At 39.0% G+C, this 13,755-nt stretch overlaps 1 protein-coding gene across 3 annotated transcripts in view; it reads left to right on the forward strand.

Moving 5' to 3' along the window:
• The first annotated feature begins 2,265 nt into the window (after window positions 1–2,265).
• rasgef1ba (RasGEF domain family, member 1Ba) overlaps window positions 2,266–13,755 on the forward strand; it is a 53,723-nt gene continuing 42,233 nt past the window's right edge. The window contains exons 1-3 of one of the 3 annotated variants that reach the window (XM_060832123.1): window positions 2,266–2,442; window positions 5,503–5,625; window positions 6,153–6,297. In XM_060832123.1, coding sequence (XP_060688106.1) covers window positions 2,266–2,442; window positions 5,503–5,625; window positions 6,153–6,297 — 445 coding nt within the window. The remainder of the gene's footprint in view (window positions 2,443–5,502; window positions 5,626–6,152; window positions 6,298–13,755) is intronic. The other 2 variants (XM_060832131.1, XM_060832140.1) reach the window with 2 other exon arrangements.

A 13,755-nucleotide genomic window follows, 5' to 3' on the forward strand; every position in this document is an offset into this window, starting at 1 on the left:
AACTCATGGGAGATATCACCCTGTAGGACCTTGCAGCTACAGTATCCCTTTTCCCTGTCCTGGTTGCACCCAGTCCACACGTGGTGCCTCAGCATGTGCAGATTCCCTCAATGCTATCCTCAATGGAACATGCAGCTCCTGAACCTGAACAGGTGGAAGTGTGAGAATGAGTGCTTCTTCCTCACGAGTCTCTTGCCCCTTTTGCACTTCACAGCGGCACACTAATGGTTGACCAGGTGATAGTTTCTGTGTTGGTGTAAAGACAAAGGCACAAAAGTGGGGTTGGGGGCTGAGGGAACCAAGGGAAAAGTGAAAGGTGCATGCTTCTGCCATCTGCTACATGAAGCTTCCAAGAGATTACAGGATGAGGGAAAGCAGGATGTGAGTAAGGTGAATTTGGCCAAAGGATGACACCTTCCTCTATAGATTCAGCATCACCATTAGCCACAACCTCTGTTGTGACTGCACCAATAATAACCACCGGGCAAATTCTCCATGATTGTTTGGACGTGTAGCTGAGGTCGCACCCTGATGGTGAGTTCCTTCTGTTTGTGGTTATGCACCATCTTGTCACACAGGGGAGAGGGAACTGTGTTTGTGAGTTTGATACAATACGTTTGGGAGATATGCCTGTCATAGATGAACAGTTGGCAGTGTGTAGAGGCTACCTGTGGATTAGGAAGATCTGTTTTAATTTGAAAGCAAATACTGCAGATGCTGGAGGTTTGAAATAAAAACAAAGTGCTGGAGAAACACAGCAGGTCTGGGTGCATCTGGGGAGAGATACACAGAGATAATATTTTTGAGTCCACTGTGACTCTTTGGTTTCTTTCTCTCTCCACAGATGCTGCCAGACCGCTGCATTTCTCAAGCACTCTCTGTTTTCCTTTTGCCTTAGTTCGTTCACCCAGAAAAATCGTACGTTCTTCTTCCTATTGTAATTTCCAGTTTATTCTTGGGTGATTCAATGACCTGCATTACTTTAGCTAAGAATCTAATCAGGCATTTACCTCCTTTGTATAAAGCAGAACTTCCTGATATCATTTCCGAATGTACCCTTTACTATTTTCACTCTATGTTCCATTTCTTGTGATTTAATTGAAAGCAATTTTGCTTTTATTGCTTTGGTTCTATTTCATTAAGTTCTGTAAAGTCAGTTCTCTGTTCTTCAGTTAGGTCAGAAACTCACTGAGGTGGAGGAAGTTAACCTGTCTCCAACTTTTCTGTGATGACATCTGCTGGTGTGACAATGCACTGTATGAGAAAAATTGAAAGTTACATTCAAAACCGCAACAAAGATAGGACAGGATCAGGGTGTTTAAGACAAATTACCATTGAAAGATTTCCATAAGCACGTTCAACTCACTAATTATCATTAGATTTAGATTACAGCAACAATTTTGCTGAACTGTTTAAAAATATATTTTAAAACATTGAGATGGGTTTAGGATGCATCATGTAAATTGTGCTGTTTAACTAAATTACATTTTTTAGAACTATATCACATTTTAAATATATTAGTTTTTACATTTGAAACTAATGATTTTACCATATGGATGTTGTTGGTTTTTAAATGAGCTAAAATCTTGTCCAGTATGTATGATTGGTAAAGAGTCACTGAGAATAGCCTAGCAGCATTATCTAATAACATCTGATCATATTTGATTTACATCGAGTTTTACTTCAGTTAATAGACCATCTTTTTAATTGAGGATGTGACCTGGGTTGCAAAATGTAGCCAGCCTAAGTAAAGAAAGATGTAAAAGTTGGTAAGAGAGCATTGTCAGGTTGCAGGCTGCCTTCTTGCTCTGTGTCCTCACACGACATATAGTAGATTCAAATAGAAGTAAGTGCATGTTGACGGTTTCTGCAATTTCAAGGCAGTTTGAAGAGGGAGGAACGGACAGCATTCCTCCTAGTGGTGAAACTTCAATTGGATCTTTCGCCACTACTGGGACCCTAACCTGGGGATTTGTACTGTATGCAAAATGGTTACCTGTCAGGTTTCTTCAGGAACCTGATGATGCCTCTTTATATATTGCTACAGGCCATTGCCACAACATAACAATATGGCAGCAACAAGCAGGGATGGGAACAGATGATGGCCATAATGTTAATTTCTGGGAAATGTGAACTAGGCTTCAATTTCACAAAGAAGTTATCCAGTCTACATCATTAATAATAAGCAGCTCTGACCTCTGCACTGATTTATAAATTGGTAATAAATGACGTCTCTCTCTATGTTCTTCTGATATGCAGGAAATCATGCCACAAACACCGACCTTTGCAGCAATGTTTAACAGCAGTGGTTACAGCCGACACCTGTACTCATCCAGTGAGGAGAATTGTGGAGGCCTATTTTACCATGACAACAACCTCGTGTCAGGGTCTTTGGAGGCACTGATCCAACACCTTGTGCCTACAGTAGACTACTATCCTGATGTATGTATAATTCAACTGTGGTTCATAGTGAAATTGTTTTGCATAAAAATACATGCCTATGGAAAGATCTCTACCGTGGCACAGTGGCACAGTGGCACAGAAGTAATTTGACCTTTAGCACTGATCAAAGCAGAAGATGTGAAACAGCTGATGTACCAAGAGTAATTCACTCAGTCTACTAGCAGGATTAATAAAAATGACAGACAGTACATTAATGATGGAGACTTTGATTTTCTTGTCCTTAAAAACAACCCACTTATTTTAAGAATATGCCGTTGGTATAAATTATGCTTACGTATCAAAGCTTAAAGTGAAAATAGATTGAAAAAGGTAACTTACTTGCTTTTACCAGCTCAACAGGAGTCCAACATTTTTAAATGATAATCTCCAAGCAATTTTAAACTTTGCTGCAAAGCATACAGGTTTGTTGTGATGGGAACAGCATGAATTTGGTGACATGGCAAATATTAGATTTTTCTACCTCTTTGCTACTTTTTTCTGGGCAGCCATGCAGACCTTTCATTTCAGGACAAGAAGTCATTTTCTTTATTGGACATTTCTTTTTAACACCATTTTTGGTGTATTTAGGTTTCTTGGGAGCTAAGGCAGGGTAAAATAGTAACAGGACTTTGTAGGCAACAAACTAATTTTAAAAATTAGTGGAAATTGCAGACAGGCAGATTAACTGAGTGCTATTAAAGCTTTTGCCCCCCCCCTTCTTATTTACGATCATCAAAAGGTAATTAGGAAGTTACCTATTGTTTTGCTTTCAGTTTCCTGCAGAGAGTGAAATGGTCATTAGCGCAGAGTGAAGACTGTGAATCAGCATGTCTAGATTATAAATACACATTAAGCATAAATATTTAATGCCAACTTAGCAAGTGAAAATTTCTGTGTTAGATTTGTGATGCAGATTTTGATGTTACTAATTTGAGAGAGAGAGTTTAATTGCATTAATCAATAACAGGATACATTTCAGTAATTATATCTTCAGCATTCCCCACCAATTTCTGGTTTTATTCTGCATACACATCGATGCGGAACAAGCTTGTGCTTTCAACAAATATCTTTATTAGGACTATATATAACTATTATAAGAATACTCTTCAAGACCAGTAATTAGCCTTTCAATTGGAAAGAGTCCAACCTTGGGTGGTGGATTCATTGAACAAGATGTCTGCACACTCCATTCATCGACCAGGCCACTCTTACCTGATGATTGTTTGCCCTTACTCTTTTAAGCTTCTGGTGTTTGTATTGTGAAGTATGTTACTCATACCCAGCATCATAACCCCATTTGGAATGACCAACAACATGGCACATATTATCTAGGCTTCTTGTCTAGCAATTTTCTCGCCTCAAACGAAGTTTACAAGATGCACAGAGTTCAATCTTCAACTAAGGAAACACCATTACATATTTACTCAGACTTTCTTAAAGGGAAATAATCTCTGTTAGTATCTTGTCAGGCCTATATACTGAATTCCTTATCCACAGTTTGCAAGTGGTGACCTTTTCTTTAAAGCAAAACTGGAAAACATTATTTTAACCTTGTTCAACGACATCTGCAACCACTATTATCTTCCTTTCTGTGACCTTCCTCTGCCCTTCTATGCAGGACTGTCTAGTGCAATCTGCATACAAGTGTGTAGGTACAAAAGATCAGATCACTTCAAAGCACTAATAATAATGGGATACAATGACTAAAAATTGCTATCTTTAAGATTATAATCAACATTCTGATCAAAACTAGCTGAATCTAGCTTGTTAGCTAGGGGCATTTCAACTGGTAGCTCCATCATTAATAAGGCTTCTCCTTCTCTTCTGTTTTCTTACTGTATCATTTTCACTCTAGTTTTCCTGTTGATGGCACTCATCACTCCACATACACTTCCAAGGAGTTGTTTTTAATGTAAAATTTTGATTCCTGTTTGCAGTTCATGAAGTGCAATACCACTGATATCACTTCACGGTGTACATCATGATATAAAATCTTCCCTGTTATTGTTAAGAGCAATTCATTTTTCAGGCCCGATGTAAATCTGACCATGAGGTGTTTTTAAATTTTGTCTCTGGAAGTGATAATTGTAACTCATACTCCTAACCCCTGTATGTCTCATCCTTTGAAGAGTGGCCCTGGTTAGGATGACCCCCTTCACAATGATTCCTTCAAACTTGTTTGATCCCTAATGCTCTTTCCTGCATTTAGATACACCCTGGAGATAAACCTGCTTTTAATATGAGTTTGAACATTGTATACAAAATTGGATGCCTATTCTTAACTGCAATCTTAGTTAAATGCTGTTGGTTATTCCCCTCTCTCACACATGGCAGAATATTCACATAAAGTCTTTCCATACCTCATTTAAGCCCATCTATTTCTGCTTTGATTTTCCTGATGTTTTGGGAGGAATAGCTCTTCCTTGCGCCTTTCCTGTTGTAGATGTGTTCCCTTGTACAGGCTCACCATCGTCTACCTTGTCCAAATTCTATAAAACAGGTTAAAAAAAAAAGAATTTGCAGCTGTCTGAGCAAGGCACAGTAACTGGCATGACTGGGGGAGAGATTGGAGCCTGAATGCGGATGAGTTTGAATACTTTGAGTGGAAGCCTCTTGTCCTTGTGGAGGGCAGAGGGTGTGTGGCAGAGGCTCCTAGGGTAGGCACCTGGATTCAGAGGGTAAGTGTGAGGCCATTATTTGCAGAATCCACTAGGTCTTCGCCTAGAGGGAGCTGCTATGTTCCTTGTTTTGGAAAACCCAGTTGATAGCTGTTAAAGTCCAAAGGTGAGATTTGTGACCTCATTAGTATAAGGTTTGCAGCCCACTCTCTTGAATCATGTTGGCTGTCTCAGTTTTAGACCTGAGTGAAAATTGGAAATGGGTGGGTTGGGTAGAGGATTATATTTCTCAGACTTTTACCTTCTTCCACCCCTCAAAGGGCCCATTTTGTTTTTCAGTTAAAGCTTGTCTCCAAATGCAATCTGTTGCCAAAGAGGATATTTAAGCACCAATCAGGCTTTGATTCTTTATGTGAGATTTTCTTGTATTTCTTTCTTCCAGAAAACATACATATTTACCTTTCTGCTGAGCTCACGTCTTTTTATTCGGCCATATGAGCTCCTAGCAAAAGTTTGTCTCATGTGCGTTGAGCAACAGCGACTGAATGAGGCCATTTTAGATAAGGTGAGATTATCAAGGGTGGTTTTATGTTTGCCTGTGGCTGGTGCATTTGCAAATATAAATAAAATATCAAATCATGGGAGTCTTTCCTCTCATGACTGTTGGAATAAGGGCTCCATTTATGTGAGGAAAAAGTGAGGACTGCAGATGTTGGAGATCAGAGCTGAAAAATGTGTTGCTGGAAAAGCGCAGCAGGTCAGGCAGCATCCAAGGAGCAGGAGAATCGACGTTTCAGGCATAAGCTTCTTCCTGAAGTAAGGCTTATGCCTGAAACGTCGATTCTTCTGCTCCTTGGATGCTGCCTGACCTGCTGCGCTTTTCCAGCAACACATTTTTCAGCTCCATTTATGTGATCTGATTTTTTTCCAATAATTTGTAATAACAGAAGGGACGGTTAATGTCTACGTATGTTGGTGCCTCATGATGCTAATATTGTTCTTTAGACAAAATATATATTATATACATCTTGCATTTATGTCTATCATCTCTGTAAGTCCAATAATTAAGCACAATTTTCTGGATAATTCTAGGCTAAAATAAGAAAACTTGCACCAAAAATAGTGCAGCTGTTGGCTGAATGGACTGAGATATTTCCCTATGATTTTCGAGATGAGAGGATGATGAGAAACCTGAAGGACATGACGCTGAAGATAGCTACTTTGGATGAGGTTAGTTATTTGAAAACAGCAACTCATTTATGTCTGGAGCTATTGAGTAATAGTTAATGGTGATTGCATGAAGAGTAAAAATAAACACTAAGCTGAGCAATTCACTAAATAACGTAAAGAAGAAGGAATCAAATCCAACCAGGTGATGGATATGTAACTCGTAATTTGTTGCAAATTCTATCATTTATGCCTAACCATAATTATTATCTTTACAGAAGGAACTGCAGACACCTTGTGATTAAACACAACAAAACTAATTTGGCTCCATGTTAATTTATTTTTCAGAAATATACTTCTTATTCTGAAAACAAGTCTAGACTTTATACATATTGTTTTGAAGCATGGCCTATGCTATTACATATTTTAGCATCTGACTGACCCTATCGATCCATTTTTGGATCAAGATTCACCACATTATCTCTTGGAAATGCAATGCCTATGAATAAAACAAGGAGTACATTTGAGAATGTGACATTTTTGTAATGCAAGATCAACAATAAAAACAGATTCTTGTGGACTGGAGTTGGTGAGCTGGTTCAGTTCATTCACAAGATTTAGGACTCCTAAATTCAAGCCTCTATTTCCTGGGAATTCTCCCCTGCATAGTTCTTGCCAAAATCACAACTGGCATCCTGTGTTACTGTAATAAGGGTAAAGCCCTTCTTTTCCTTTCTTTGACCTGTCTGCAGACTTGAATATGATTCTTTAAGTACTACTATACAGTTAGCCAGCTGGGTGAGACTGCTTTCCTCTGATTCCATTCTTTGTTGTTAGTATCCAGAGTAACATTTGCAATACCCCAGTACATCTGTTGCTTGTCTTGTTATTCTAGATGCATGTGATCGTGGTTATGGAAGGTGCTGTCTAAGGAGGCTCTTTTCTTTTTGAGAATATCTTGTAGATGGTGCACATTGCTGCTGAGTAATGATGGTGGGAGAAGTGAAAGTTTGTGGATGTGGTGCCAATCCGAGCAGGGCTGTTTTATTCAGCAACATAGGGATTAGGACTGGGAGTAGGCAATTCAGCCATTAGGGTCTGCTCTGCTATTTGTGCTTGCTGATCTTATCCTGGCCTCAACTCTACTGTCTGCTCCCCGTTACCCTTTATCCCACTTTTCATCAGAAACATATCTGTTTCTTTCTTGAGTCCGTTGATTGATATTGCCTTCACTGCACTCTGAGGCACTGAATTCCACAGATACATAACCCCCCCCCGAGAAAAGTAGTTTCTCCTCATTCTCAGTTTTGAACCTGCCTCCTCTTACGCTGTGACTTCTTGTTAAGACTGTCCCATAAAGGGAAACATATGTTCAACATCCATCTTATCCATCCTCTTTAGAATTTTATATATCTCAATCAGAACCTCTCCCTTTCCTCTGAACTCTAGTGCGTACAGAAGTGGGGCACGATCATAGAACACAGAATTTAAAGTCCCACAAGGGGGGAAAATCTGTTCAATGCCCATCTTCTCAATCCCCCTTAGAGTTTATATATCTCAATCAGATCACCACCTTTATTCTTCTGAACTCTAGTGAGTACAAGCCCAAGCTATTCAACTAATCCTTGTACAGTAGCCCTTTCAACCCAGTGAACCCCCTCTGAACTGCTGCCAGTGCCACCGCATCCTTCCTCAAGTAAGGAGACCAAAACTGGACACAGTATTCCGGATGTAGTCTCACTAATGCCTTATATAATTGTAACAACACTGTTACTTTTTAATCCAGTCCGTTTGTAATAAATGCCAGGATTCTATTTGCCTTTCTTATTATATGCTGCACCTGCATACCCACTCTCTGTTATTTATGTACAAGGAGGCCCAGATCCCTCTGCACTGGTGCACTTTGAATCTGTTTCCCATTTAAATAATAATTTGCCGTTTTATTTTTCCAGCCATAATGGACAACCGTGCACTTATCCACATTAAATTCCATCTACTAAATTCTGGCCAATTCTCTTAGATTATCAACATTGGTTTGTAATCTCTTTATCTTCTCATCACTGCCTGCTCTATTTTAGTATCACCCACAAATTTTATGATGCACTCTGTCCCTATTTGCAGATCTTTTATAAAGTTTGCAAGAAGTTGAGATCTGAGAACTGAACACAGTGGCACCTCACTAGTTAAGTTCATTATCCAGAAAATGACCCATTGATCCTGACCCTCTGCTTTCTAATCGTCAGCCAATCCTCTATCCAAGCCAATACCCTACCCTTAACCCCCCTGGGATGTCACCTCCTGGATCAGTCTATTATATTGCATCTTGTCAAATGCCTTCTGGAAGTCCAGGATGCCGTAAAGCTGCTTGAGTGTTGTTGGAGCTGCACTCATCCAGGCAAGTGGGGAGTGTGCCATCACACTCCTGACTTGTATTTGATGGACTAGATTTGGAGAGTCAGGGAGTTAGTTACTCACTGCAATAGTCCTAGCCTCTGACGTGCTGTTGTAGCTACAGTATTTGTGTTGCTGGTCCAGTTCAGGTTCTGATCAATAGTAACTCCCAGGATGTTGATATTGGGGGCTTTGATAGTAGGAGAAAGTGAGGACTGCAGATGCTGGAGATCAGAGCTGAAAATGTGTTGCTGGAAAAGTGCAGCAGGTCAGGCAGCATCCAAAGAGCAGGAGAATCGACGTTTCGGGCATGATCCCTTCTTCAGGAAGAGCTCATGAAGAAGGGCTCATGCCCGAAATGTCGATTCTCCTGCTCTTTGGATGCTGCCTGACCTGCTGCGCTTTTCCAGCAACACATTTTTGGCTTTGATAGGAGTAATGACTTTGAATGTCAAAGGGCCTTGGTAAAAGTCTGTTTGTTAGAAATGGTCATGTATGTTTTTTTTATTCATTCACGGGACGAGGACATCCCTGGTTACACTAGCATTTATTGCCCATTGCAAAATATCCAAACAGCAGTTAAGAGTCAACCATGTTGCTGTCGGTCTGGATTATACGAAGATAATTTCCTTCCCTAAAGTAGGTTAGTGAACCAGATGGGTTTTTCCAACAATCAGTTCATTACTGGATACTTAATTCTAGGTTTGTTTTGATTTAATTCAAATTCCACTATCTACCGTGGCAAGATTCAAACCCAGGTCTCCAGAACATTACCTGTGTCTCTGGGTTAACAGTCCAGTGGTAATACCACGGGACTATCATTCCCCACTTTTGATGTGAATATTACTTATTGAACAAGGGATGCCATACAGGTTTACCAGGTGATAAGAGGTTAAGTATTGAGGTCTGTATGTATATATTAGATTTTTATTTCTTTAAGTTCACAAGTTTGAGGAATACGTGTTTAAAATTGTCGATGACTTGTTGGGTTAGATACACAGAAACTATTTTGTCTTATGGAGCAACCTGAGACAAAAGTATGAGTTAAGCTACTTGGATGTAAAATCAGGGACAGTCTTCCACACAAAGTACAGTGAAAATGTACAATTCACTCCCAAAAGGCTGTGAACATTCAGTCATTTGAGATTTCTAAGTTAGGATTGATAACTTTTTGTTAGGCAATATTATCAAAGAGTTATTGAGCATAGGCAGTTATTTCATTAAATGGTGCTGAAGGCTCGAAATGCTGATTAGCCCACTCCAGTTCCTATGATTCTTTAGGATGAACTGTCAGGGACTCTGTATTCCTTGCTGGAGATCAGAGCTGAAAATGTGTTGCTGGAAAAGCACAGCAGGTCAGGCAGCATCCAAGGAGCAGGCAGATCGACGTTTCGGGCATGAGCCTGAAGAAGGACTCATTCCCGAAACGTCGATTCTCCTGCTCCTTGGATGCTGCCTGACCTGCTGCGCTTTTCCAGCAACACATAGATAAACCTCTCCCAGGAAAAGAAGCTGGCATACAATCCTCTGAATAGCCTGCTGAATTTTAATAAGCTTCAGTGAGACAATAAGCATTTTAAGGGTCCAGGATTTCTCTCTTCAGAATATACACTTAAGGAAGCCTTTAAGAGATCAGAGTTTGACTCAGTTGCAACCGAAAACCTAAATGACATGATTAATGAACTTTACAGTTTTATTAACAAGCAAAGCACTTTAAATCGTTAAGAATACCACAGGTTCAAAAACTATTGCCAAAAGAGAAAATGCTGGAAAATCTCAGCAGGTCTGGCAGCATCTGTAAGGAGAGAAAAGAGCTGACGTTTCAAGTCTAACTGACCCTTTGTCAAAGCTGGCTGAATGTTTTCATGTCAAATATAATAGAATCCATTTTGATGGCATTTATTAACATTCAAGAATGTCAAGGAATGTTTAGGGATATCTAAGAAACATTTTAAGTAGTGTTTTACCTTAAAGCCCTGAGTGTGTAACCAGGAAACCATATCTTTCTGAGTGTTCTGAAGACTTCTGAAATTTCAGTGAAAGGGTTTTTTTTTTAACATCATCTGTACAGGTCCCTTCAGAATACTTCAGAAATATTTAACAGTGAAGATGTTTAATTTCTCCGTCTTTGAGTGTTATCCTAGTTTCAAATGGTATTCTTGAAATAAAGATCATTGCAATTCTTCTCAGTTCAATGATTCCAGTTGTACTTACAATTTTCCTTTCATGCCCAGGTATGATTTTGCTATGCCTTTACAAGTCTCCCTTTTAATGATTAAATAGTGGTTATATCGTTTTGTTGTCTATGCTGAGCACAGATTTAATATAATACCTGTTATGTCTCCATTTTCCCTTTTAGTTATATCCTTTTCCTTCTAATTGCAACAATGTTTTTCATGCTTAACTCTGAGAGAAATCTTTATCATTAAATATTTCTAATATTTATATGTATCCTACCTAATTAGTTACACTTCTGAATCAAATCAAAAAACTGTAAGATGTAGAAGCAAAAATAGGCCAGTTAGTCCATCGAGTCTGCACTGTCATTCATTGAGATAATGGCTGGTCTGATTCCTCAATTCCACTTTTCTGCCTTTGCCCCATAAGATTGATTTGCTTCCCGATTAAAAATGTGACTATATCGGCCTTGAATGTACTTGCCGACCTGTGGAATATTGCCCTCTGAGAGAATAAATTCCTCCTTGTTTCTACACTAACCGATTACACTGTCTGATCCTAGCTTCTCCCACAAAGGGAAACAACCCCGCCTCAAATACCCTATCCCTAAGAATCTTTTATATTTCAAAAAAGTCACCTCTTACTCTTCTAAACTGAGTACAGGCCCAATCTTTTTGACTTAGCCTCATAAAACAATCCTCCACAACCTAGTGAAACCTTCTTTGGACTGCTTCCAATGCACATATATATTTCCCTAGATTAGGGGATGAAAACTGTTCTTGATACTCCAGGCATGGTCTAACTTATTCATTGTGTAATTTTAGCGAAACTTTTCTATTTCTATCCTCCATACGCTTTGAAATAAAGGCCAGTGTTCCATTTGCTTTCCTATTACCTGCTGATCTTGTATGCCAACTTTTTGTGATTTATGTATGATGATTCACAAATCCTTCTGTGCTGTAGCTTTCTGCAGTCTTTCTCAATTTCAACCTTCAGCTCCTCTGTTCTTTCTGCCAGATAGCATGACCTCACACTTATCCACATTACATTCCATGTGCCACATTTTTCCCCACTTGTTTATTCTGTCTATCCCTCTGTTCTCTTCTTGTCATTTTCACCACTTGCCTTCTCACCTATTTTTGTGTCTTCCTCAAACTTAGTGACTATAGTACATTCACTTTCCCCAGTCATTAATATATGTTGTACATAATTGTGGCTGCAACCCTGATCCTTGTGGTACTCCACTAATTACAGTGGTTGTCCTGAAAATACCCCCTTCTTTCCTCTTAGTTATCCTATCCTCTATCAGTGATAATACATTACCTCCAACACCAAATGCTCTCGTCTTATTAAGTAATTTAAAATGTGGTCCCTATCAAGCAACTTGTCGAAATCCAAATACAGAGGAACCTCGATTATCCAAATATCAATTATTCAAATTTCTGATGATCTGAAGAAGGTCTCAAGATCCCACAAAAATGTTACATCAAAACGTTAAATGTATTTGATTTACCTGTACTGAAGAACATGTGAAAATGCTGGCAAAAACAAAGAAACACAAGCACCTTAAGCACCAGCGACTGGATATTTTTTAGGTAAGGGTTAGTTACACACCCTTTGCAAAAGTAAGTGTTTTACGGGGTATTGCCATTACTTTACTGAAAAAATAGCCGAGAAAATAAACGCAAATGCGAGGCAGTGCTTCTGTCTTCCTGTCGCAACACTGAGTTTCCACAAACTGGCAAGTGCTCTTGCAATCTTAGAAGCTGTTTGGCACCTTGTTTAATGGCTTCCCTTGTTGAAGGTAAAATCCACCCACCTCATTCAGATAATCGAGGTTGCTCTGTACGTTACATATACTGCTTCCCCTTTATCTATCTTGCATGTTAACCTCTCAAAGAATTCTAATGAATTTTTCAGGCATGGTTTTCTCTTCATGAATGTCATAGTTTGCATTTCCAAATGCTCTGCAATTGCATCCTATATAATAGATTCTAACATTTTTCGATTAACTGATGTTAAGCTAACTGGCCTGTAGTAACTGATTTTTTTGTTTTCTCATTTTGGAGAAAAGCGTTACTTTGTCAAGTTTCCAATCTTCTTGCATTTTTTTCCAGAATCTATGGATTAGAATGCTAAATCTAAAGATTACTACCAGTGTATCCATTATCTCGTAGCCACTTCTAATATTCCCGGATGCCATCTATTAGTTCCAGAAGATCCCTCATTCTTTAGCTTTCATATTATATTTTTTTCTCGTGTCAGTCATTGCATTTATTTTCTCTCCCCTTTCTTCCCCTTGAATATTCAGTATTTTTGGAAGTCTGAACAGATATTGTTAGAGTATGCTGATCCTTGCACTGCCAACAAGAAACAACTTTAATTAGCTATCGAATGTGTACCGTACAGCCTACAACAATGGCCCTTTTCTCCCAGGGAGTTTTATCTCAGTGCATCTTATGCAGCACAAGATTATCAATGTTGACCTCTTTTCATTTGCAAGTGGTGATTATGGTAAGAAACAGAAATAGAAGTCTGTATCTGCTAACCCAGCTAGTATTTCTTACCAGCTGCTTACAGCCCTGTTATTTTGTTTCACTGCCATTATGAAAGCAATACATTTAAAGCTTATGGTTGACTTTAAATAAAAGGAAACAGGGTCTGTCAATTATTTAAAGATGCTTTTTATGTAGGACATTGTTGCATTGCCCACAGGTATCTGTATTAATACTTCAGATAGCACAGCTTGAAAAGCTTGCATGAATGCAAAAACCCATGAAATCAGCTGGAGTTTTACATTGGCTTTAGTACAAGAATAATAAATCTATGATTCTGGCAATTCCATTTGCCCTCTAAGCTCAGTGCCTTGATTTCCTTAAGCATACCAACATTATAACTTTAAATTACTTGCAGTTGGAAAGATTTGAACTCCGGTAGAGGTCAGTATTCCAACCTGTTC

Source organism: Hemiscyllium ocellatum, chromosome 1 (assembly GCF_020745735.1).
Source record: "Hemiscyllium ocellatum isolate sHemOce1 chromosome 1, sHemOce1.pat.X.cur, whole genome shotgun sequence".
Lineage (NCBI taxonomy): Eukaryota > Metazoa > Chordata > Chondrichthyes > Orectolobiformes > Hemiscylliidae > Hemiscyllium > Hemiscyllium ocellatum.